Source organism: Corvus kubaryi, unplaced genomic scaffold, assembly GCF_017639235.1.
Source record: "Corvus kubaryi isolate FWS band 111438036 unplaced genomic scaffold, C.kubaryi_AGA036_p1.0 65067, whole genome shotgun sequence".
NCBI lineage: Eukaryota > Metazoa > Chordata > Aves > Passeriformes > Corvidae > Corvus > Corvus kubaryi.
In genome coordinates this window covers 1-25048 of record NW_024581738.1, presented here as the reverse complement: position 1 = coordinate 25048, position 25048 = coordinate 1, and the positions used below count along the sequence as shown (strand labels likewise).

Below are 25048 nucleotides of genomic sequence, written 5' to 3'. Positions count from 1 at the left end.
GCACAAAGACATCCCTCTTCTTACACGCAAGGTATCCTTTTGGAGCCAAACTGGCACAATAGCATCAGGGTGCTGGGCTGAGGAAGGACCACAGCACAGACCCTGCGTGGTGAAGCAGCCACACATCCTGGCTCCCAGCTGCTGTCAGCCAAAATGCCAACCCACTCCCAAAGTTCTGTCTGCTCTGCCCTCCCCTCCTCCGCCCCCAGCTCGGAGCCTTTCAAAAATTCAGCTGGAAAAAGGAAGCAGGCTTTTAAAACCAAAAGAAACATCCCCATGGCTCCTCATCGCTCCCTGGCAGCCCCCACCCACATAACAAGTCCCCAGAGCAGGAAGAGAGGAGTTTTAAAGGCTGGATTACAGCACTGGGGGTGGAGGGACCCCTGAGGCTGCCTTTTTGCTCACTATCAGCAGCTCTCACGCTCTGCACAAGCAACCCTGGCCACTGTGTCAGGCACAGCCCGAGCCAAGCGACTGTCTCTGAGGGGCTGAGGAGCAGAAAACCTGCTCCAGTACAAGTGACTCAGAGAATAAAATAAAGGAAAAAGCAAAATAGCAAGAGCAGGTGAGAAGTGTCTCTCCCAGCATCACTGGCCACTGAGATGACAGGGACTGTGTCATATGAAGCCCCTCTGGTCAGTGGAACCTCAGGCTGGACCTGGCTGGTATCATCATGCAAAGGGTAAGGGGCAGGATGAATCCTTCCCAAGCAGCAAAAGCTCTCCAGGCTGGAGCAATAAGCCTTGGGCAACCCTGGAGGGCTCACTGAGCTGGGAATGGAGGCAGTGAGTCTCCCAGGTGTGTTTTGGGATAACTCCAGCAGTTGCTGCTCTGATGATCACCCTGGAGCCATCCCATCCCTCCCACAGTTAAAGGCTTGCCTTGCCTGAAGAGCCTCCAAAGCCTGCTAGCCATCACTCAGGCCAACTTCAGCACCAAGGAAAGGGGAGGGAATAAACCAAACACCTGGAAACATCTGGGCAAAATAAACTTCCCATTGCAGTAATTTGAAGGCTTTGGCCCATCGGGACGGGCTGGCATCTCGTCTGTGTTCTGGTGGGGCTGAGCTGCCCCGTCTTCTAGAGCCTCTCCTCCAAACCCAAGGTCCTGATGGGGCTTTTCCAGCCCCCTGGATCGACCTTGCTGTTTCCTTCAGGGCCTGACTGCTGGGCTGCACAGGCACAGCCAAACTCAGTGAGTCCCACAGCCCTCATGACACAGAGCAGAGCCAGCCCTGGTAGGGCTCTGAGGGCTCTGCAGGGGCAAAGCGTGAAGCAGTGCCAGGACACACGAGGCCACTTTGGCTCTCCCAGCAGTTCCCCCTCAGCACCTCGCTGTGACCCGCGAGCCTCGCTGACCCAGGAGCCAGCAGGACCGCTGGGAATGGAGATTGTCCCTCCACCAGCCATGTTTTTAATTAAAGGCAAGGACAAGGCTTTGCATTGCTTCCCAGACAACAAGTAACTGTGTAATTTGTGCAAGAGACTGTCGAGACATTCCCCAGCAAAATCCAAGCCCGCTGTGTCACTAAGACATCAGCAGCACACACACATGCCCTCTGCATTCGATTATAGCCTTGTTCACTGCAAGCTTTCTTTCTGTTTTTGCCATCAGCAGTAGCTGGGACAAACACAGAGGGGCAAGGGCAGGTCCTGGTGTCATTTCCAGGAAAGCAGAGCTCTTAAATACATGTGCAAATTCCGACCTGAGAACTCTTCGCCTGGGAAATTACCCAGAGTACTAAACAACCCATTAGCTCTGACCCTGGTATAATTGAATCTGGGAATTTAGTGAGTCTGTCTCTCCTAACTGCAGTGGAGATAAAGCCTACCAGATCGCAGATAAATTGCTGGCATTGAGGAAATCTTCTGCAGTAAAACCTCTCTGCTGCACTGGGAATGTTAAAGGACATATTCCCATGGAGTTTGGTGTATCAGTCATGCAATACTATTAGCTAGCACAGGTAGTGTTTAGAGATAGCAGATAAGAATTTCAAGAGACTGTTTGTGAAGTGCACAGGTAATCCTGCTCTTCTGCACAGGAAACTGTGGCTTCTTAAAAGCAGCTTTAATTTTGTTTATGATTTTTACAAGAAAATTAAAAAATTCTGCTGTTACATATGATCCATCCTGGGTAAACAGCCCTCCTGCCACCTGGGCTGCTCACAGGAGAGGGGAAACATCCCCAGGGAGCAGAGCAAGGTAACCTGTGACACTTAACAACTGGTCAAACTGATGGGTTTGGCCATGATGCTGCATCCCTCATCTTTATTACAAACCTTGGAATAAATCTGCTGCTGGCTGAAGTTATCTAGCCATGGAAAAGCAATACGCTGGGGCTGGATTTAACACTGCTGAGCAAATGTCCCTCTTTCCCCCCACTCTACAGGGGCATTTCTTTCCATGGATATATAGCAGCAGGATGAGCTCCTTACCAGTGGCTCCGCACACAGTTCAGCACCAGGATCACAGCACCCAGGCAGTAACAGGCAGCATGTGGAGAGCCGAAGACTTGGCTGAGCGCTCGTGTTTTGTGCTCCCATCTGGCTACCTGGAGAGACAAGGGAAAACAAAGTGGGTGGTTCGGGTGCTTGGAACAGGCTGCCCCAGGAGCACAAATCCCACAGCCTTGGCCTCACATGTTCAGGACACTTTGTCTATGTGGCTTTGTGCAAGAAACAAGCGGAGGCCACTGATGAGACATGGCTGAACCAAGCCTGGGGATGGAAGCTCCTTCTCCCATCCATGCCAGACCCTGCTTGTATTGCATATGCCCTTGCACACAAGGACAGCCAGCAGCAACAAGGCACAGGCTCATGAAAAAAAAAACCACCAAACCAAAAAATACCCTACACATCAGTTTTGGGGAATATGAGGCTTGGGCATGTGTCCAACAAGGCTGAGAGCATTGCTAAGGCTGTCTCCTGGCCACCAAAAACAAGAGGCCCCTGCCACGGATCCTAATATTGCTCTCCTGAAAGGAAAACAGATCCCTGAGCAGGGGATGCAACACAGGGACGCTCAACTCTCATTTTCTGGTCTGTGGCATCTCCCACATCCAATCACAGGGATCACACCTGCCAGGAACAACCCCTCCCTGCACACATCCAGGAAAGTTTGCAAGCCCTCCCTCAAGCTTCCCCAAGACAAGATCTGCCAGCCTTGCCCAGAGAAGTGCTTCCACTTGTACCAGCTGAACCAGCTTAGCCTTCATCAGCACTCAGCAATTGTAGCCAGTAAGGTTTAGTCTGCCCTCCTCACCCATCCCAGCCCAGGACTCACACATCCACATGCACCATCCCTGGGGAGGCGTTAGCATCCTTCACAGCACACTTTTCACTGGCTCCCATGTTCAGCTCCCTGTTCTGCAGATGCTGATGAGCCCCTGCCCAAACCGCCTCATGGATGAGGAGGTGCCCTCTCACTCTGGGAGGCTGCTGCACGCAGGTGGTTGGAGCTGCTCCCAAAGAGCAGGACCAGATCCACCCCAGTCACCAAATCCAGGCCCGGCACTCCCAGGTGATAAAAATCCTTACAGCTACTTTACTCTCTACCTTTCCTGCATCCCTCGGAAAGCTGTCGCTATATTTATCGCCCCTCTTAGGCTCCATTTTCAAGTGCCAAGCTGGAGGTTTGGATCAGACATCAGACCTGAAATTCCAGCCAAGGAGAGAGAGCACACCTGGGCAATGAAGCAGGAAGTGGGAGTCAGCAGAACATCTCGGCACCAATTTGCTTCTCAGACATGGCTGGCACTTGATTAGCTTCAAATGCACTTCACTCCCTCGCACAGAGCCTGGGCAGCTTTTGGGGGCACCTGCAACTCAGCTCTTCATCTACTCTGAATGTATCTGGTAATTTATTGGCTCAATTTGAGCAGAAAAAGGCAGCTTTGCAGGTCTCGCTTTCTTCCCAGGCTGATGCAGGAGCACAAAGTGCTGCTGGTGGAGGGGGACTGCTGGCTTCAGGAGGGGGGAACGATGAAAACCTCTGATAAGCAGGGGCACTGATTTCACATGCTGAGAGCTGATTCAATTAGTTATGCAATGATTGCTCTGAAATTACAAATCCACTCATGACAGAGAGAGCTGCTTCACTGCCTTTTTCTGGCTGGTATAAATAGTTTGTATTCTAAATTGAATTTAAAACACCGTGCGTCACACTGCTGCTAAAATCGGAGCTGCTGTTTGAGTGCTGAGAGAGTGGAAAAAGAAATATAAGGTGTATTACCACCTTTGGAAAGTAAAAAGAAGTGACCATACAGGTGACTGAGTCACAGATGGAAAAATGCAGCCAAGTGCCAGTTATCTGTACCAGCTTCCTAATTCCCTGGAAATTATTCTGGCAGCGTTTGCATGGATGGCAGCTCCTGGCTCACTCAGGGAGCTTTGAAGAGCATCTCAGTGGCGGCAGAGCTGAAGGAGAAGGCAGAGCCACTGGGATCAGAGGGAAGAGCTGGTGTGCTGCTGGGAGCCATGGAGGCAGTCACTGTAACTACCCTCACCTTTAGAAAGGCACATTTGGGCAGCGAGGCCGGGATGAGGGGCTGCGTTTCTGAGCCCTTCAGGCAGCAGCTGCCACGGCTGCGATGGGATCACTCCCAGCACAGCCCAGTTCGTGCTGCATCACACAGCTGGGACTGAGATGCCAACTCTTATTTAGCTGTCACAGCCTTCAGATAGGACCCCAGGCTCCTTTTCAAGCCCACACAGGAGCCATTCCGAGCAAAGCGGAGCAGGAGCCGGCACGGGGCTGGAAGCAGCGGCACCCACCGGGCCCCGCGGCGATATTTCAGTAACAATTAATTAGTTCCGGTTCTGGTTCTATTCCTTGAACAACTAATTAGTTCTGGCTTGGTTCTAATTTTCTAATTTTAGTCATTTTGAGCTAATATTAGCACTCGATCGACCCACAGCTAAGCAGCTGCCTTAATAGTTTTATAAAATCGTGAGCCGACGCGTTATTGTTTACTGTGTGATGGATGCAAGATGCTTCCAGCATCCTCAATGGCCGTGTGTGGGACACCAGCAGCTTCCCAGGAGGCTGCACCCATTCCTGGTGCACTGTTTGCCCTCCCAGCTGAAGCTGGCAGTGTGCTGACCACGGGCAGCATCAGGGAGAAAAGCTTCATGTCAGGGCTGTGTGTCCTGGAAAGGGAGCAAGAGGATCATTTTTATTTTTCTTCCAGTTCCAAGCTTGGAAATGGAGTTAATACAAAGTTTCCTGACTTACCCAAGGGTCAAAGCAATAGAAAAAATTCCTTTTCCAAAGCTCCCAGCACTCTGCTTTCACTTTAGGATACTTGGTGAGGTAATTACTTGCAAGTATTTTTTTTAATGTTTCTCCCAATGCTCGTTATTGAAATAAATCAACAAGCGGATGTGGCTGCAAAGCCAGGGATGCTCTTGGGTCCCATGTTCTGCCTTTGGCAGGCCGTTCCAGGGGCAGGCTCAGCTGGCTGATGTTCCCAGGGAATTGCTTCCTTCTCGACGTAAATTTGGGGCTGATTTCTACGTAACCGATCCAAGACATTTCCCCAACCACCCGGGCAATTGCGTAAACAAAAATGAAAGCACCGGCACACATCCCCAGTGCCTGCCCTGATGGAAAATGGAAATGCTCTCAGTTTCCTTTTCTTTTTTTGGGCAGGCAAACCATGAGCCACCTCGAGAAAGGCCACAAATAACCATTCAAAAAGCAATTTCATCTCACGAACCTGCCTCTGCAGTCATCAACGGGAAATGCTCTTTCCAGCTCTGTGTGCATGGCAGACCATGGCCTTTCATTAATATTTAGTATTTGTTTGAAGGAAATGGATTCTTTTTGTCTGCCATCCAGGGAAGCTGCCTTCTGAACATGCTACATTTTAATTGCTCAGTCCCAGCTCTGAATTAGAGCCTTTGTGCTGTTTCATGTGACTCCATTGCTGTATCTGGCTCGCCCCAGAGATGGACAATGAAACCAGATAGCCCAAAGGCTCAGGACAAAGGGACACCTTGCATCTCGATGCAAATCAGTAATTTTATGTCCTCACATTGCCCCATCACCATGGTACCCAAAGAAAAACATTCAGGAACTGGTGCATTTAGTCTTGTAGCACTCCTGGAAGGCTGGGATGGATTAGCAGCTCCCCTCAAACCAAGGGAAACTGAGGCACTGGAGGGTTGAAGTGAGTGGCTGTTTCCCAGCTCTCCAGGGAGCAGGGCAGAGGGGCTGGATCCACATCCTGCAAAATCCTGGACCCATCATCGACCTGGGGAGATGCTCTGCACATTTCTGGGGATGCCCTTGCCCTTGACAAACTGTTGGCATGAAAATATCCAGTGTCCAAGTCTGGGCTGGAGAAAAGATGACAAAGAACAGGATGTCCTCCCTTCATATACCCACCTCACAGTATTTGACAGCATGAAGAATTTTTCCCCATCCCATGGGGTCTAGGAAGCCTGCTGAGGGGTCCCAAAGTCAGAAATTCCATGAAAAGTCCAGAGGAAGAACAATCAGCTCTCCAGGGTACATTTGAGCCCCAGTCCCAGGAGGATGCAAGTGCATAGGGAGAGCCCTGGATATATGGATGATCCAGTCCCAACTCAATAAAAACCTTCAGACAAAACCAAACTGAGCAAATTTCTTTTCATAGAGTCAGGGAGTGGTTTGCGTTGGAAGGGACCTTAAACTTGGCTCATTCCATCCCCTGCCATGTGCACAGACATCTTCCACTTAACCAGGTTGCTCCAAGCCCCATCCAATCTGGCCCTGGACACTCCCAGGGATGGGGCAGCCACATCTTCTCTGGTCAACCTGTGCCATGGCCTCACCATCCTTATAGTAAGGAGTTTCTTCCAACAGAATAAATTTCTCCTTCAGTCTGACCTCTCCTAGGCCAGCCATGGGGTAAGTTCTCCCATGGGATGCTACAGAAAGAGAATCCCTGACTCTGGGCTTAGGTGGCTCCACGTGAACATCTCCCACTGGGAAAGACGTGCCCCAGCTGGTTCATGACCTGCTGAAAGAGCAGGAAACCTGATATTACCCTTATTTCACCCACAGAGACCAGAGGTATCGACCTGTTCCTGTTATGAAAAATCCATTTTTCCTTTCTGATTCCCTGTAATCCCTCATTAAAGCATAAGGACATTCCCTGCTCTCTGTCACTGAATGCTGGAAAACGACCCTGCTCACAGCCATTACAGTTACCTAAAGACAGGGAGGAAGAAGATAGACCTGAGCACCCAGACCTTGGTTGTGGTACTCCCAGGAGCAGGCAGGGAAGCAGAGCTGGCTGGAATGGAAATGCGAGCACTGGGGCTGGCTGACCTTTGCCAAATGCCAGAGGAGCCAGTCTTTCTGGCTGTCCCAAGTGGCTGTGGAGGAAATGAGTATGGCCTGACCTTATCCATCCTAACAATGCTCGAGCCCTGCTGCAGCCAGCAGCACTCAGTGCAGACAGTCCAGTGCCAAAGGGAAGCACCAAAGGCACCAGGTGAACATTGTGGCCAGGCTGAAAGCCTGCATCACTTTGTCTGAGTGTGTCCCTCCCAGGTGAGAAAAATTCTGTGTTTCCAGGAGGCTGCAAACCTTAGGAAAGACAGGAGGGGAAACTGCAGGGCTGGTCCTGGGGAGGATCATGCATGGTAGCCCCAAGGGATGTGTGGTGGCTGTTCCTGCAGCTCACCAGGACAGCATTGAGCCCCTGGCACGGGAATGACACCACCTGAGGCTGGCATGTGCCCATGTGCAGCCACATCAGCCCACCCCAGCACCAGGCACAGGCTTTCCAAAGGCATGTGCAGAAAATGCCCCGGGGACCTGCGTGCCACTGGCAGCGGGAACATGATTAGCAGGAGCTCTGGGCAGTGAAGGCAGGAGAAAAAGAACAGAACAAACCACAGTTTTAATTTGTACAAGCTGGTAATTATAGTTGCTATCTGTCTGAAATCTCTATTGAGTTTATTTAAATATGTTCTCCGTGAAGGCCATTCAGACAGGAATTATCAAGGTGTTGCAGCAGAGGAGATAATGCCATGCAGTTTTCAACAGATCAAGGGCTGATTAGGAGGAATTAATTAGCTGCTTAAACAGTCCTTGACTCGCTGCAGCAATTAGCCGTCACCTCCCTGCAGTCACGTTCCCAGCACAGCGGTGCTGCCAATATGAAGCACAGAACTCCTTCCCCATGTGCTGGTGTGAGCACCAGGCCAGCCCCGGGTGGGCACATGGCCCTGGGAAGGGGTCCTAAACCCACGAGGGCTCCAAAGCCACCCCGTGGGCAGGGCCTGGCAAACAGGCAGGGGTGAGCTGGGCTGTGGGGACTCCCGTGTGCCCACTCCAGTGCCTATCGCTGGTGGGTGATTCCCAACACAGGGCAGACAACGGGTGTCTTCCCTCTTCCAGCCTTTAGCAGGCCAGTCCCTCAGGCACTCCCCATCCACCACCTTTTCTGTGCTATGAACCATCAGTTCTCAGCTGTGCTCCGTCACTGGGGCCAGCAGATCATCCAGCAGCCTTTATCCCACATGCCATCACTTGCTGTCCCTTTGGTAGGGTGGGAGCATCATCCCACACCTCTGCAAGCTCTAAACCATGGAAAGCTGACATTGCACAGCTGGAGGCTGAGCCATCCCCACTGGACACTCTCCAGAAGGAGAAGCCAGCACTTGGGGTGACCAGGAGACCACCATGAGGCTCTGAGCCCCTCCTGCCAGCACAGTGCCTTGTGGGAGCTGGTCACAGGTGCCAAGCTCCTGCCAGCATCCCAGTGGGCTCCGCTTTGCTTAGCTGCTTCCTGCCTGCACTGGGAAAAACCATGATGCAGCGACTGAGTTACTTCTCTGAAGGTTTCTCAACTCACAGTCTCTCCATTACAGAGAGCCATGAGATGGTAGTGCAGCCTGAAAGCTTTTTAGCAAACGATTAAAGCCTTGTGAAGTTCCCCCACCAAGTACTGGAGCAGCAGCTTCCAGTTCCTGCAATTAAAACACTGAAGTGGTATGAGAAGAGATAAGCACCATCTTAATGGTTTCATGTGAGCTGTGAGGCAAAGCAGGCCAGGGACTGTGTCCATGGAGCTTGTAAAGGCTTTTTCATGGTAATGCCCCAAGAAAAGATGCACCCAGAGATGGTTTGATGGTGAGCAGCAGGTGCTGGGGACAACAGGTGACAGTCCGTGCCCACGCACATGGAGCCAGAGCATGGCAGCAACTCCTGGCAGAGCCTGGAGGCTCCAAGCACCCTGGTTTGAGGGCTGGCAAGTATCCCAAGAGATGGGGATGCACTGGCTCATCCAGGTCTCCCCAGCAAGCTATACCAGTTAAGTTTTCCTCCTTTCCCATTCCCTCACTGGTGTGATGGCAGTAACAGCTGTCAGCAAGCCACAGCGGAGCAGCACAACTCAGCTCCTCCATGGCTGCCAAGGGCTTTCAGTTTGGAAAGGAAGGCGTCAATTTGACGCAAGGAAGATTTTTCCATTGCCTTTAATGGGCTCTGGACGGGGGGGGGGGGTGTTTTTTATTCCAGCCAAAAGAAACGGGAGCGGGATTTTGGAGAGACAAGGTGATGTGTGGACTGGCTTTACAAGGACACTGAGGTGTGGAACAGCCAGCTGGAACACTGGGGCTGCACACCCAGCTGACAAAGAGCTGCACAGAGGGAAAAACCACGTTTGCAGGCTCTCAGAGTGGAACAGGAGGTTTGGAACACACAAAGGGCTTCAAAAAAAAGGAGAACATCCAAGGGGCTGAAGAAGAGAACTACCTACAGGCAAAGAGGAGGGTGGGCTGCTCTCCAAAACCAAAAAGCTGCAGTGAGACGAGACAGTGTGACAAACCTCGCTGCCTACAGGGCCCATCACCCAAACCAGCAAGAGGATGAAACACAAGCTGGAGTGCCTCTTCTAGTGAATCTTTCCTCATGAATGCTGCCAGTGAGGAGGTCAACAGGGTCCAGTCTGAGCACTTTGACATAGGGAGAAGAGTAAAGTGACTCCACTTCTTTAGAAATGGAAGGATATTAAAGAAACCCAGCCTGCCTCCACCACGTTTAGCCTAAAAAATAACCTTCCCTGCACCCATGTCTAGTGAAAGTAACTGGACTGAAACAGCACAGGTCACCTCAGCTAACAGCCTTGAGCTGGGGAAACAAAATAAGCCTGCAGCTAAACAGATAAGGGTTTCATAAAGACTGGGTATGCTTTACCTCAAAGTTATCCCTCGAGATTACCTCCATATGAGCTGTTACCTTGAATCCACTCATGATAAACAGTGAGATAAAAAATTTCATTTCTCTAATAGTGTTTATGTGATTTGTCAAAGTGGGATCTCATTAGCTGGCTGCAATGAAAACAAGCCCTTGCTTAGTGTACACCAAGGCAGCCTGGGTTCATCGATGTTCCATGAGCCACATCCTCTCCTCTTCAATAAAAACAAAAATGACACAGAACATAGGCTGTATTTGCTAGCAATTTCCAACACAAAATCCGAACAGTTTCTCCTCAAAGCAAAGAGCTCATGATTTATGTCCAAAGAGCTGGAAGCTGAAGGCAGGTGATTTCAATAACTCAGAACGAGCTGCGTTAATTAATTTTGAGAGTGGGCATGGGGAGCCCTTATGAGCAGCTCCCCGAGAGTGAAAGGGAAGGGCTATGTGCTCCTGCCACAGGGAATCAGGCTGCACAGCCCAACCCGACTTTCCCAGCCAGCAAATCCCATGGAAAAAGTATCTGTGAAATAATGATTTCTCCAGAATGCAGCACAGGATGGGGAAGGACCTTTCCAGTCCCAGCCTGGGACGTGGAAGGGATGGCCAAACAGTGGGAGGGACATGGGCTGCTTGAGGGAATGGGGAGCAGCTGGGACACACCCAGCTCCTCTAAACCATGAATACAACCAAATAAAATAATCTTCTGAGATTAGGGAAAGGCAAAAGCTGCCTCCACGCAAATACGTGGGGCTCTGCTGGAGCTCAGAGGGAAGGTAAGTACTACCAGATGAGTATCTCGTGAGCAGGACGGTGAAGCATTTTGCTGGATTTCTTTTCATCTTCCATGCCCAGATGACTTGGCCCACACTCAGCTTCCCACTGCACAGAGCTCCCATCCAGAAAACCACAAGCCTCGTATTTTCACACATTTCTCTGAATATGAGTGTTTTCCTTGGGGCAAACAGATTGGATTTTGCTCAGGCAGCCCATAGCAGGCACTTTCACAAACAAACCAGAAGCAAAGGTGTGTGCCAGTCTCTTGAGTGACTGAGAACATTCTGCCCACCTCACGTCCTGTGTTTGCTTGGGTTTTTTTCCTGCTGCTCGTACTCATACAGCCCTAAATAAAGCAAAGCTGAGGAAGTGCCTGAAGTGTTCTACACAGCTGCTTTCATCGAACAAGCCGTCTACCCAACAGACCCATTTTCAAACAAAGCGATCCAACAATAGCACTGACGATGTTTGAACTGGCACAGATTTAGGAAGACAAGCTCTTTGCTGCACCACACTGTCAGCAAGCACTCAGTACAAATGCCACGTTACATGATAAACATCTCTCCTTTTTTTTTTTAAGACTCCCCTTTTATTTTCGCGCCTCTGTTCGGTTGCGTTATTTCCAAATGAGGCCCTGGATCCCAACGAATCACAGTGCTGAGGTCAAGTCCCTCTGAATTCGCTTCAGCGCCTTGGGTTTGGTTTTAAATGTGGGGATAAAGCTTTATCTGCGTCACGAAGCGTCTATTCTGCTCTTCAAAGCTTTCCAACGCTGCTGCAAACCTCTAGTTCCAATTGCTATTGCTGTTGCAAATAAGGTCAGCCTGATTAAAAAACAGTTATTCTAGGTGGAATGAAAATGGTCAGTCTTCAGCCAGTGCATGCTATATAAGAAATATCCTGTTCCTGAACTGAAACAAGCCTTCACAAGCTCCAAGTAAAAGGGGATTGAGGTCACCTAACACCTGACATTACTTGCAGCCTCTGATTCATTGCAGAGACCATGTAAAGCTATACCAGAGATGTCAGTTGCATCAGGTGCTTTTTTCTCTCCTGTATGACCTGTATTCAATTGCAGATACAGGTTCAGGTACCACTGTGAGCAGCCAGTGTCCCCAGCCAGCCCAACTTGCAGATGTGACACTGCCTGCAACCGAAAACTGGGGCTGGATGCTGCAATATTTCAATTCAAGCAATTACTCCAGGAGCTGTGGCCCATGGGAGTGAAAAATACTCTGGCTCTGCTGTCTTAAAGACTAAGTCAGAAGCTCCAATTCACCCAATGTATGAGTAAGAAGGAGCTGGCAAGAGAGAAACGGATGGAGAAATGCTGTGGGTGACATCAAGCAGCAACCTCTCGAGACACAAGCACATCAGTACACAAGCACCCGGCCCCATGCAGAGGAAGATAAAGGAGCCGAGACATCCCAGCACTGCCTGGATTCTGTGTTTGATGTGCAGGTTTTCAGGCCTGGGCATCATCTTTGCAGTTTGCTCTCGTTAATAGGTTTGCTTGGATTCCAGCTCAGCCCAGCTCATTAGCCACACCGCCGAATCCCACACTAATTCTGCATCCCTTCTACTGCTACAGATAAATAATAAAATTGCCTCCACGCAGGGGTTGTTTTCTTCCTCTCTCCCCCTAATGCAGGTCTGGTAGCATCTCATGTATCTGTTAACGAAGTCCATAATATCGAGAGTTTCTCAGCAAGTAAAAATTACAATCATTAGGCAGTGAGTGATGAAAGACAGAAACACCATTTCTGCCCGGGCTGGCAGAAACAGTACAGCAAGTACACATCCCGGAGAGTCAAGTCTTGCTCTCCTGTAATGTGGTACCCAATGTTCTTCATTAGTACCTGTCTTTAATAAGAGCAAGGCAGCATCCTGCAGCAGGTCACAATTACACACAACAATTAATTCAGGGAGAAACAATGACAGGCATCGCAGAGGAACACTGGCAGCGGGGTGGTAAAATGATGAAGTGGAAGAGGAATAGGAACATTTTAAAGCCCTGCCTGAAACCAAAAACAAGTGGAGGCAGAAGTGACAGCATGGTAGAGGAGCCAAGGCTGGTTTCCTTGTACACAACTTTGTAATTTTTGTTTTAAATAGAAAAGAAACACAACAATTACTCTTTTGGTCACAATACCCCAGTGACCAGGACCAGCAGGCTCAGACCAGGACTTCTTGTGCCATTTACAAACAACACACAAAGCCAACTCAGCTTCTCCCAGAGCTGCAGCCACTTTCTTGCTGCCCTTTTGTGAAATTAGGGTTTAATTCTCTGGAATAAGTCTGCTAATAAGGACTCCCAACACACCCATCCTCTGGACAGTATGTACCCGCTCATCGTTCCCCCAGGAGCTGTGATGGGAGGGGGACAGGGAAGGGGGGAGAAAAAAATAAATCCACCTCAGAGAGCACAAAATGCAGGAGAAATTCAATACTCCTTCACAGAGGAGTGAGAGGTCGTTGGAATAGAGGTACTGGTTGCACTGGCCATGCTCAGCAAAGCACCAATTTCGTCTGGGAGGGCCTCCTGTCCTCTCCCTGCTGGACAGATCATGTTCCAGGCTCTGTGTTAAGCCTCTCCTGGGAACATTTCCCATGGCACTGAGGACACGCATGTTTGTGATGCTGCCGTCGTGGCAGCAGCAATAGAGAGGGACAGTGTGATCTTTATGTAACACGGGCTCTGTTCCCCTCTGCCTGGGGATGAGATGTTCAACACATGGGCACAACAGGTAATAACAACCCGAAGGGTTAAACACAACCACCAGACCCCTCGGCCCTGCTGGTGTCAGCACTGGGGTTCCTCTGGGTGTGGACAGGTGTAACCACGTGCCCCACAGTATTTCTTCATCTGTTCAATGCAAGAAATGTAACCCAAAAGCCAAGTGAACACTCAGTTATCCTCAGATCCTGGGATCTACATCCCAGGGGAGGTCCTTCCCCATCCTGCAGCCTCAAAGCCCAGTGCTGGGATACAGATACCAGCCCTGCATCCAGTGCTCAAAGATTCTCACAGCCTTTTGCTCCACAAATTTCTACTACAGGCCTGCACAGAGGTAGAGGAGGGAGGCTGAGAAAGTCCTTCCAGACATGGATCTACTCACATTCACACTGGTGACCAAAGCTTAATGGATACAGGAAGAAAAGTAATGTTCCTCTGTTGGGCAATGCACTCGCTTTGGCTTCCAAGTACATCAGTCTCTGGAAAATGACTGTACAACAAAATCTCAAAATGAAACTAATTCATTGCTGCTCTCCAGCCTTGGGAATGAAATGAGTAAGTCTGCAGTCATTACAACAATGTCCTGGTAAAAATAAACAGGAAAGGGCACTTAGTAGGATTGCTTCATAGTTAAAAATACAGTATCTCGTCTGAGGTCATTCCGTTTTTTATAGGAACAGGCATGCATGCCTCAAAGTGATCAGATTTGTTATTACTTCCTGTTATGGATGTACACCTCAGTCACAGACAGATAGACAAGGTTCTTTTCCCCAGTCCAAAATCCTTCCCGGGATGATGCAGATTGAGCATCTGCTATTGGGCCAACAGCTCTGAGGGAAGAGGCAGGAATCTGAACACCTGACTACACGGGGGGATTTGGGGTCTGTCTTCTTTTCTCTCAACAAGACTGACAAGGAGGATGCCCACTTCTTCTATCTAAAAGGTGCAAAGGTGGTCATGCTGCAGACTATGCAGGCACAGAGATGATGCTGGATAAAGGGCAGGAGGCGAGAAAAGTGGGCAGAAGAAGTACTGTAAAGGATCATAAAAGCTGCATGTACACTTTCCTTCACAGAAAATGTCTTTGTGCTTTTATGGCAAGGAGCTGCTACAATTACAGCTTCTTTTATAAGCGAAGCAGAAACCAGATAATGAGCAAACCTCCCACCGCACAAAGGAGGTGACGAAGGCGTTCTGGGAGCCCTGACGGACAGGCTTCCCCGCAACAGCCAAAAGCACAGAAAATTGCTAAAACCCATCTCCATTTCACCCTCCTCAAGGCTGTGAGCTGTTCATAGCCTTTTTCTTCCCCAAAGTACAAAAAGGATCACACCAAAAATGATTGTGCCTACACAGATAGCAAGCGAAAACCTTTCAGCCGGACAAAGCAGAGCTTGCACATGCTGACCTGCAGAACGAGCCCATGGCTGCATCATCCCTGGTCTGGGGAAGTAAAGAGAGGGAACAAAAAAAGATTTCACAAAGAAAAAAACCAAGTAAGATATTGTCCAATCCAGGTGAGTTTGTACTTCACCACAGAGGTTCATGATTTCAGTGACACACAGGAAAATCAAGAGCTCCCACCAGTCTTCCTCTCCTTGACCTCAAGATCCACTGGGAGAGCAAGACAGCTTGATGAAGCCATGTGCAGGTGTAAAAGCCTGGGGCATCCAGCTTTTCTGGAAACCAAGTTTTTAATTTCCTAAGAAGGTTGCCCCTCATTCCTGCATGGGAGCAAGCACAGAAGTTCAGGTGGCTTGGTAGGGAAAAGGAAAATTTAGGCAGCAGCTCCACAGCCCTTCCCCTGGCTTGGGGTCACCCTCCAAAATGAAAACCCCTTGTTCTGTACAGTCAGTGCACTGCTGCTCCCATCCCTCTGCCACATATCAACCAACAGCACGGTGCAGGCCCACTCTTGTGTCCACAGCTCATGTCCTCCATCAACAAAACACATCAGCACCAGCTTCCAAAAGTCAACTGCTTCTCCCTGGCTTTGAGTTACAGGGGAGTTAAAGCTTTGTCAGGATTCCTTAGGAAGGGGAATGACAGGGACCTGATGCAGGCAGGCAGCCTGGCAGGCTGCACACAGTTGCTTGCTCTAACTAAGATGAGGATCCTAGTATTTACAAGGAACCAATGTCCGACAAGCACTGCTGTGATTGGGCTGCTGAACTATCTGGTGCCACCCTCAGGAGAGCAGGGATGTGGGATGCTCCTGCCAAGAACCATTTCTTGCACATGTCACTGGGGTCATTATACAGGTGGAAAACACATGGCGGGTTTTGCTTTCTTGATTTACTAATCTACTTTCCCATCCATGTGCTGCTGCCACGTGAGCAACTGGAGATAAATGTCCCCTTGGAGTTCATCCAGGGGGAAAAAAATAGGGAAAATAAGGTGGCACTTTCTTTGGGGTGCTACCAGCCTGCCACAAGCCAGATTCAGCACCCCCACCATGAAACCCCAAGGCCTCCCTCCCCACCACGAGTCTCCAGACACACAGAAGATGCAACTGCATCGTGATGGAAGTGTGGCAGCAGGGCTTACGGAAATAACCTCCCAAGAGTACCCAGCACACTGTGTGTCTGCATTTCTCCATCAAAACAGCCTATTTTGGGAAATCCCATCCTTCTGAGGACTGGGCAGGCTTCTCCTAAACAGTCTGTGCCACAGCACAGCTGGAATACACCTGGCTCATGTCTGTGACTGTGGCAGGCACACAGCACGAGAAGGTCCCGTCCAGCCCCTGGATCACTGATATTCCGGGGGTGGCAGTGGGTTTCTCCCCTCAGGGGTCCAGCAGCTCCCAGTCCCCAGGCTATGCACAAACACTGCCAAAGCCCAGGGCCATGAAGGAGGAGCCACCTCTTCCACACCTTCCAGTCTGGGTAGATAAAACCACTTTCTTTTTTGTTTCCAGCTGCACTTTTTCCCTTGTCCTGTGAGACACAGGTGGTCACAGACTTGCCATTTCATGAGCAGCACCTCATCAGCACGTGAGAGGGTTTAGCAGCAGGATGGCAGGAGAGGGATGGAGTGGGATGGAGAAGAAAGAGCCTCTTCCAGCTTCCAGGGTCTACAGATAATCCTCTGATCCATATGGAAACAAGACTCTTGGCTTAAATATAATTTTTTTCATCTTTTGTGTGTGTGCTGACTTACTCCATCAGGGCTGCCAGCAGCCTGCAGTTTATTTCTAAAACACTAAACAAGAGAAGTCCAGTATATACAACAAAGACCCTGGGTTTTCAGAGAAGCACTCTGCAGATGCTAAAAAAAGGAGGTTGCTTTTCGGGTCAGCTGTGAGGGGAGAGGCAGATTCTGACCTTGGTTTTGAGAAACGCTGAGCAGGCACGTCACACACCAGCTGGATCCCAAATTCACTCTCAGAAAAGGCACAGAAATGGCTCAGCTTCCCAAGCACAGCCTGCCTTGGCAGGTACCCATGCACGGTGGGTGAGCAGCTGCTGGAATGACTGTCACCACCTCGCCCGGAGCCCTGAGCACTGAGACCGTGCCCAGCTCGACACACAGACAAAGCATCTCAGCTCACAGCTGAGGCTCCACAATCCCCCCACCACAGGCAGCTCAGCCTGCAAACACACCATAAAAATATATTGCACAGCTTCTTCAAGAGGATTTAGATGAAAACACCACCACCTCCAGCTGTGAGGCTGTGGGAAGCAGTGCTGGGACAAAGGATGTGGCTCTCCCTCAAGGTGACAGTGCTCCTAATTGTGCCACTCCAGCCGGCACGCCAGAGGGTACGACCCAGTTTTGGTGCTTGTTATGTGGCTCGCAGTGGTGCCGACACGCTGGAAAAGCTAAATTTAGGAGACAAACAAGCCTGGTGTTACACACCTGGGCAGGACTGGCTCTGTTATGAGAGCTGGAGAATCGATGCCCTCCGCTTCCACACGCTACAGTGGCGCTGCAAAGCCCCCGCTGCCGGAGTGAAAGCGTTACCAAGTCACTTGGAATAAAATTGCCACTAAATGCTATTTGGGAGATGGGGGAAAAAAAAAAAGGCAAATCCTCACTCTTTCTCAGCTATTGTAGGAAATGAAAACGGCTATTGCTGCCTGGTAGAGAGTCCAATTATGAATAATGTGCGTTCTCTCCCTGCACAAAGGATGAAAGGCATCAGAGCTGGTGGTGACATTTTAAGACCGGAGATGTAAGAGCGGATCTGAGCCTCATTGCAAGCCCAGCTTTACCCCAATAAAGAAACACTTTCTGCAGTCAATTGCCTTGCAGCGTAGCTTGAAGCCCCGCTATTGATCTAGCATCTGTTATAAGCAGATAATCATCGCCACTGTGCCATGGCTTCTATGATGGGGTCTAAAAGCACTTTCCAGAAGCTGGTTGAGGGCTGTTTTCTTCTCTCCCCCGTGGCTGCAGGCAGGCAGAGGTTTGTGGGGGAGCCTACAAAAGTCTTGCAGCTTGACAGAATCTGAAGGCCAGAAAAAAATATTGAATCACCCTGACTCATTCATCTCCCAGTCCTGTAAACTTCAGGTAACTGAGGTGCACTCCCTGCAAGGCTCTGCTGCCATCCCAGCCCTCACACAGCTATTTTATACCCTACAATTTCCTTTCCCCAGCGAGGTGCTGACACAACACCATCAAGCCATGGCTCAGTCCTTTCCTTCTCTAAGACAGGCAGTGAGAGCTGTTGAAATATCCCAGCATCAGGCTTTTTTCTCCTGTCCCCAAAAGGTTTCTTGGACTTTGGCTCACTGAGGTCTGAATCCTGACAACTCCCAAGCTTCCATCTGCTTCCCAGCAGCGTGGGGGTGTTTTAGGCCAGGCACCTTCCTCCGAGTTTAGCAAGAAGTGGTCAGATGTAGGTGAAATCGGGCTGCCAGTGCCTGCAATCTTCCCCCTCCCTTCCAGTGCAAGCACTTCTTACCCACTTGGCAGATTCCTCCAGTCTCCAAAGAAGGAGAAAAGGATGGGAAATTAAAAATAAATGAACCAAGAGATACACATCCATCAGGAGCCAGGCATTGTCAGCCCAGGTCCCTGTGCAACTACTTCTTTAATCAAAACCTCATGCAGCTTAAACACTTGACAGAAGTCTAGAACAGAGACGTTACCCTGAACAGGAAAAGCTGCAACCTTGAAGAATAAAATCACTGTCTGATGGGGTCTATTTCCTTTAAAATCACGCTAAATTACGCCAAGCCTGTTCCCAGCTCTGACATTTGAGGTTTCACCCTGCAGATTCCTGTGAGACACACGGGTGTCTCGAGGGGGTGACCGAGGTGATGGGAGGAGTGAGCTCTGGGGCGCCAGCTGAAGATGAGCCATTTCTAAATCAGTCCATGACGCCAGACCTAAATTTTTAAGAGGCTCAAATCAAGAAAAGATTGCTGATGGATGCACTCCCCACTTAAAACTCACTTGCGTGGTGATGGACGTCAGACTACTGGCCTCACGGCTATGCCTGGTTGCAACTCAGAGTGACAGAAACCTTCCAGCTTTCTAGAAAGTCCTCATGTGCCAAGGCTCAGCCAGCTCTTTAGAGCCTCCTGCATGCAGGTTATCTACCTCTCTTGGCTTGAAAATGTTTGTCCCTGAGGAGTTTTTATTTAATGCCTTCCTTAGTTACCAAGGGATGAGAAGTTTCTCCCATCGTTCTGCGGCTTTCCAAACACAGATGGGATTTATTGAAGCTCCTGCTGCTCTGGCCTCATTAACATTTTATGGCACAGCTCCAGAGATGTGCCTGCTCCTTGCCAGGTGCCCCTCTACAGCCCCATGGTGGCTCAGGTCTCCTGGCTGCATTGAACATCCTTGGGGAGTTTAAAGTGATTTCATTCCCAAAACAGCTCCGCAGCTTCCTTTTGGGACCTCACCTGCACCCTGCCTCCTGTGGGACCACAGCTCCCAGCAGCTCCTCTCATAACAGACACAGTGGGTGGGAAAGCAAAGACAGCATGATCAGGAGAGAGGAAAAAATATGGGAAAAACTAGAGAATAATGCAGGAACACATTCAAGCTGTGCCATGGACAACATGACCTGAGGGCTGTCCAGGGACAGGAGGGATTCTAACTGGCACGAAGGGGGTGGAAGCAGAAGAGGAGGTGCAAGCCCACGGTTTGGTGAGGAAATGCAGCAGGTGGCCCTGGGGAGACATTCCTGGTACCCCCCTGCACATGCCTGCAGGGAGGAAGATGGGAATTGAAAGTCGTGAGGCCTTTCTGGAAGAGCTTTTCTCCCCTGTGGAGAACAGGAGGGAACATCAGCACAGCCCAGCTGGAGTCTGCAAATTGCCCCACTTAGGCTCTGGTCCTCAAAATTGCTCTTACCCAAAGTACATCCATCAACCTGACAAGCATCACGTTTTTCTCTGGAGGACACACTCCTCTGCAGCCTCCAGAGTCTGTGCTTCGTCCCCAAACTCCACAGGTTTTGTCCCAGAGAAACATGCCCAGTGCTCACCAGGGCACCTTGCTATGATCAAGGCCTTGGGATATACCTCTCCATGATCCAAGCACTGCATGGAGCCGGGGTTTCCCCACCACATATTTATTCAGAGGCACTGCACAGCAAGGACAACCCAATGCCAAACTTTGGAAGAGGCAGAACTGGCTGGAGTTCAGCAGAAACAGGGAATTAAGACACTGAACTAAATCAATGCATCCCCACCCAATCTCTATCCAAATCAGGAATTTCATGCACAGGAGGGATTTTGACCAGCGTCCCACATTACTTATTGAGCAGAGAGAGCAAAGAGTGCTTTGGCACTGTGCAGAATTCCAGTCTTTGCACTGAAGCTCTTGGAAACCCAGAGCAATTCAGATGCAGAAGCAATCTCAGCTGCTGGGAAGGAACTCAAATAGCCAAGGACAGAGAGAGTCTGTGCAGGGATATAGGGAAAGAAAGAAGAGCTGCTGGCTGGATGCAGGGAGGCGACAATGATCCCACGGATAAAAGGATGGGGAGGAGGTAAAGGAACCAGGTCAGGAAAAATCCAAGGATAGCCAGGGCCACTCTTGCTGAAATGTATCCAACAGTGGGGGCTTGCATAGGGCTGCAGGGCCCACAGGCCCCCTGCAAGAGCCTTCCAGCATTGCCTGGTGTGAGCCACACACCAGGACTGAAAACACCAGGGAGATGCTTGGGGGCCTGGGCAGAGCGAGGACGGAGGCATACGGACTGCAAGATCCACCCGGCCCATTCCAGCCGGGAAAACACGGAATACCACGCTCAGAGCTTTCCCCAATACCCAGCTCAGGCTGCTTACTCAAACCTCCTGCTCCCAGGCGCAGCCCTGCACGTCTGGCTTGGAGTGCCACCTGCTGCCAACGGCGCCGCTCCCCAGTCCCTGCCAGGGGACAACAGCAGCACACAGCAACAAACTTCCTGCTCTTACATCAGCTTTCCCCGTCCTTTAACAGCAGCCAAACTCCTGATCCAAAAAGCAACGCTATTTCCCAAGCTGCAGGCGTCCCACGAGTCCCAGGCATAGCAGCAGATGCTAATAAAGTACTTTTTTCTTTGCCTTTCATGCAGTTTCTCGCTGGAGCCAGCCTCTCCCCCAAGAGACCACATCCTGAATCTTCTTGTTCATTGATTCTTTATGCTAAATGATGACTCCGCAGTCGAAATAATGTGGCATATTCCAGCTCGCATTTCAGACACCGTGAGACTTTTTAATAACGAGTTGCATGAAAAATTAGGGAGGCTGCAACAAAGAGCTCCGACAGAGGTTTCCAAAGTGACTCACAGCCAGCAGAGCCTCGCTTTTCCAAAGCCCAGCGTGAGACAATCTCAAGAGCCCCCGCACTCAGAGAGAGAGGAGTTCTCCCCCTCTGAAAAAATAAGGCCTCTTTGAAGAGTATTCTCCAGGGAGAGAATCCCTGCAGGGAGGTTTGGCGGGCAGATTTGGGAATCATGGCTGAGATGGCATCCCATTCCCAGGAGTGCCCGCAGGGACATTTCACCCACACCTCAGCTGTGCTGCTGAGGGTGCTGCAGGGTGGGAGTCACCTCGTCCTGCAGCCAACTTGGGCTTCCTGCTTGTCACATGGGCTCTGGAATGCTCCAAAACTGGGCCAGCAATGATTTCTGCTGGTTTCTTAAGGAGGCAGCAAACCACAGCAGTAACAGGCAGTGGAGGTTGCTCCAGCCTTGGCTCCCAAAGCACTGTGGCACCCACAGCCATAGCAAACATCACCCATGCACAGGTATCCTGGCTCCTAGGGCTGGCTTGCTGCCAACCCTGCAGCTCTCTGTCAGGCTTTGCAGCATGATGGAGGACCAGTTTTTTCAGGCCAACTTTTGGCTGACTGTTTTTGCTTCCTGCCATCCACACAAACAGCTGCCAACATATTTCAAGGAGAAGCAGCAGGCAACATATCCAGTGCAGCCACCCTGATGGGGATTAATGCCATTCATGCTCAGTCCCAGTAGTGAGCAGTGCCTGGCTGCTGGGTGGGACACGTGGCTGAAGGATGGGTTTGATTGCTCTGCTCCCTCTCCCAAGCTCAGCACCCAATTCTTTCTGTATCCTGTGCTGGTTCCCACCTTCACGTCCTATGTGACAGCCCTCAGGGTAATTCCCAGCCCCAGGAGCTGCAGCACAGCTCCCTGCTCACCCACTCCTAAAGGCTAACTGAGCACAGTTCCCCCCACTCAGCCCAGCAGACTTCCCAAAAGAGGTTTTTCCTCCCAAAGGAAGCTGGGAAAGGAAGGCTGAAAGTAAAGGAGCAGCTGGCACACAGGCAGCTCTTACCACATTCCAGAAGAGAGGGTTGAAGGCGATTGAGAGGACGGCCACTATGAAGTCAGTGTCAGTCACATCCACGTAGCCAAAGAGCCGCACCATGGCTGCCACATCCACCTGTGGAGGAAGGGATGGAGTGCAGGATCCCACAGGGACACTTCACCTCAAACCAAACCCATCAGCTGCCCCAAGGGGAGATGAACCTTTTAATAGCCCCAAGGAATGTGTTGTCACAGCTTGCAAAGTGCTATGTCAGGGTGCAAAGCCCAGAAGAAGGATGGCAGCTTCTCCAAGCTGTCTCCCCAAACCTCAGGAGCACTGGGCTCTCTGGGAGCCCCACGCTCACAGCAGTGCCCAGAAGGACACAGGCACTGAGGTGACACTGCTGCTCTGAGGACGAGCAGCAGTCCTCAGTTTCCAACTCATGAGTGTTTTAGGACAGGCAGCACCATTCCACAGCATCTCAGCGTCCCTGGAGACAGAGGACAGTCCCAGGGACGCTGGTCTGCACGGAACTCCCTAGCAATGAACTGTGTCAGCTTCAAACTTGTCTCCCATAAAGTAAGAGAGATGCAAACTCCCTCCATTGCAAGGGGTTTTGTTGGTTTTTTTTTTTTTTTTTTTGCACTGTAAGGAGCTGCAAAAGAATTTCCTGTCTTAATGACAACAATAAAAACTTCTTAAAACTTGATGTTCTCCTTTTAAGAGAGAGATATTTTTCCCAAGACGGCTCCCTGACATTGTCAGCATTTTTACGTGCAGTAAGCCATGCTACTTCTCCCTCCTCACTCCCTCTCCCTGGTATTTGGATGAAAAACAGCCAGTGTCTTTTTTTTTCTTTTGGTCAAAACCTTTGAAAGCAAACAACAAAATAGCCCAGCCCAAGCCCTTCCCTCACTTGAAGCAAAACCAAGACAACATTGAGACATGGAAGGTTTTTGCTTCCCCAACACAGCTGTGTTTGCAAGTCCTTTAGATGCCAGGGGACAAGAATGGCTCAAAAAGGTATCAGTTCCGGCTCACTCGTACGGGAGATAAATTCCCACTGGCTCCTCACATGCTCTTGGAAAAAACCAGAGCCACAGTGTCACCATGGAAAGGGGCTGTAAACCCAGCACCTCTCCTAGCCCAGAGAAAAGGCCATGGGAATAGCTCCCGTGCTAGCCCAGGGCACATCCAGTCGCTCCAAGCACCTCCTGCCCAGCCATGACTGCCCACAGTGCAAAGTGCAGGAGTAAAGACCGTACAGCCCTGGGGAAAGGGGGGATCCTCACGGGGGTCCACAGCTGCCTTTAAACCACCACTGCCCCAGATCCCCCATGCTCCTACATCTGAGCCCTGGGGACACAGGTGCTGGCACAGAACAATGGGAGCAGCCCCACGGCCTGATCCAGACTGGTCTCCCCCTACTCCCATCGTCCACAGCCTCTCCTCCCCTCCCTTCACTCCCAAGCAGCTCTTCCCCATCAGACCTCGTCCCTTCACACTGTCAAGGCATAACACAAGCAGCTGCTGGCACTGGGGCCGAACTGTCTAATCCGGCTTCAATTGCAATCCCGTGGGACCAGGACAGCTTCTTTCCTCTCGTTTTGTACGGTGCTGAGCACAGTATGCTAGCACGGGCTGAACAAAAGCTTCTTGACCTACTAACTCCTGGCAGGCAACATCGTTAACATTGCACTCACCTTCTTTTCTCCTGCTCAACAACCAAATTCACAGCTGCCAGGGGAGGCAGATTGGCCTGTGCCCGGCGTGTGCTTTTCGGGATAAAAGGGGAGCCCTAATGGGATGAGCTGTCTCTTCGAGCTGCTGGGACAGCCACGTAACAGGCATAGAACATTCAACTTTGCCCTCTCCTCCACGGTGGGGGATCAATGACCGTGGCAAGCGCTGCCCGCGTGATCACAGCCCCAAAGTCAGGGAGGGTGGGAACAGCATGGGCAGCTGGGTGGGAGCTGTACGGGCACCCAGGTGACAGCTGCATGGGCACCTTGGTGAGACATAAACGGGCACACGGGTGAGAGCCATACAGGCACTTGGGGGACAGCAATACAGGCACCTAGATGAGAGCTGCATGAGCAGCTCTCTCTTGGGTGACAGCTGTATCGGCACCTGAGTGAGAGATAAATGGATACCTGGGTGAGAGCTGCACGGGCACCTCCACAAGAGCTGCAGGGGCACCTGGGTGAGCCGGTGGCAGCACCCCCGGGCCTCCCGCGCAGTGCCAGAGCAGCCCCTGCTTCCCGGTCAGACCGTGCCGTCCCGGCTGGGGTGGAACCGGGCTGGGAGGGAGGGCGCTGGGTGCACCTGGGGAACCGGGGACCGAGCATCCCGAGGCCTGCTGCACCTGCGGGCACAACCCGGGGGCGATTCCCAGCGGATCTGCCGAGCCCTGCGGCGGCACCGGGGGGGCGGGGGATCCATCCCCGGGCTCCCCTCGCTGCCCCAGGCCGGGCCCTCCCCGGGGCCGCCCTCCCGCCCGCGCCCGGCCCGCCGGTACCTGGCCGTAGTCCAGGCCGCCCAGCCCCTCGCAGCACTCCCGCGGGAAGCGCCGGGCCCCGCCCGCCGCCGCCGCCTCCCGCCGCCCCGCGCCCGGCCCGGGCCGCCCC

At 51.1% G+C, this 25048-nt stretch overlaps 1 protein-coding gene across 2 annotated transcripts in view; it reads right to left on the bottom strand.

Moving 5' to 3' along the window:
- LOC121672975 (phosphatidylethanolamine N-methyltransferase-like) overlaps positions 1-25034 on the bottom strand; it is a 42237-nt gene extending 17203 nt beyond the window's left edge. The window contains exons 1-3 of one of the 2 annotated variants that reach the window (XM_042045947.1): positions 24940-25034; positions 22449-22556; positions 2435-2550 (exon numbers count right to left, since the gene is read on the bottom strand). In XM_042045947.1, the coding sequence (XP_041901881.1) occupies positions 2435-2550; positions 22449-22541 (209 nt within the window). In that variant the 5' untranslated portion in view covers positions 22542-22556; positions 24940-25034. Of the gene's footprint in view, positions 1-2434; positions 2551-22448; positions 22557-24124; positions 24739-24939 lie in introns of those variants that run through there. The other variant, XM_042045946.1, reaches the window with a different exon arrangement.
- Between the last annotated feature and the right edge of the window lie 14 nt (positions 25035-25048).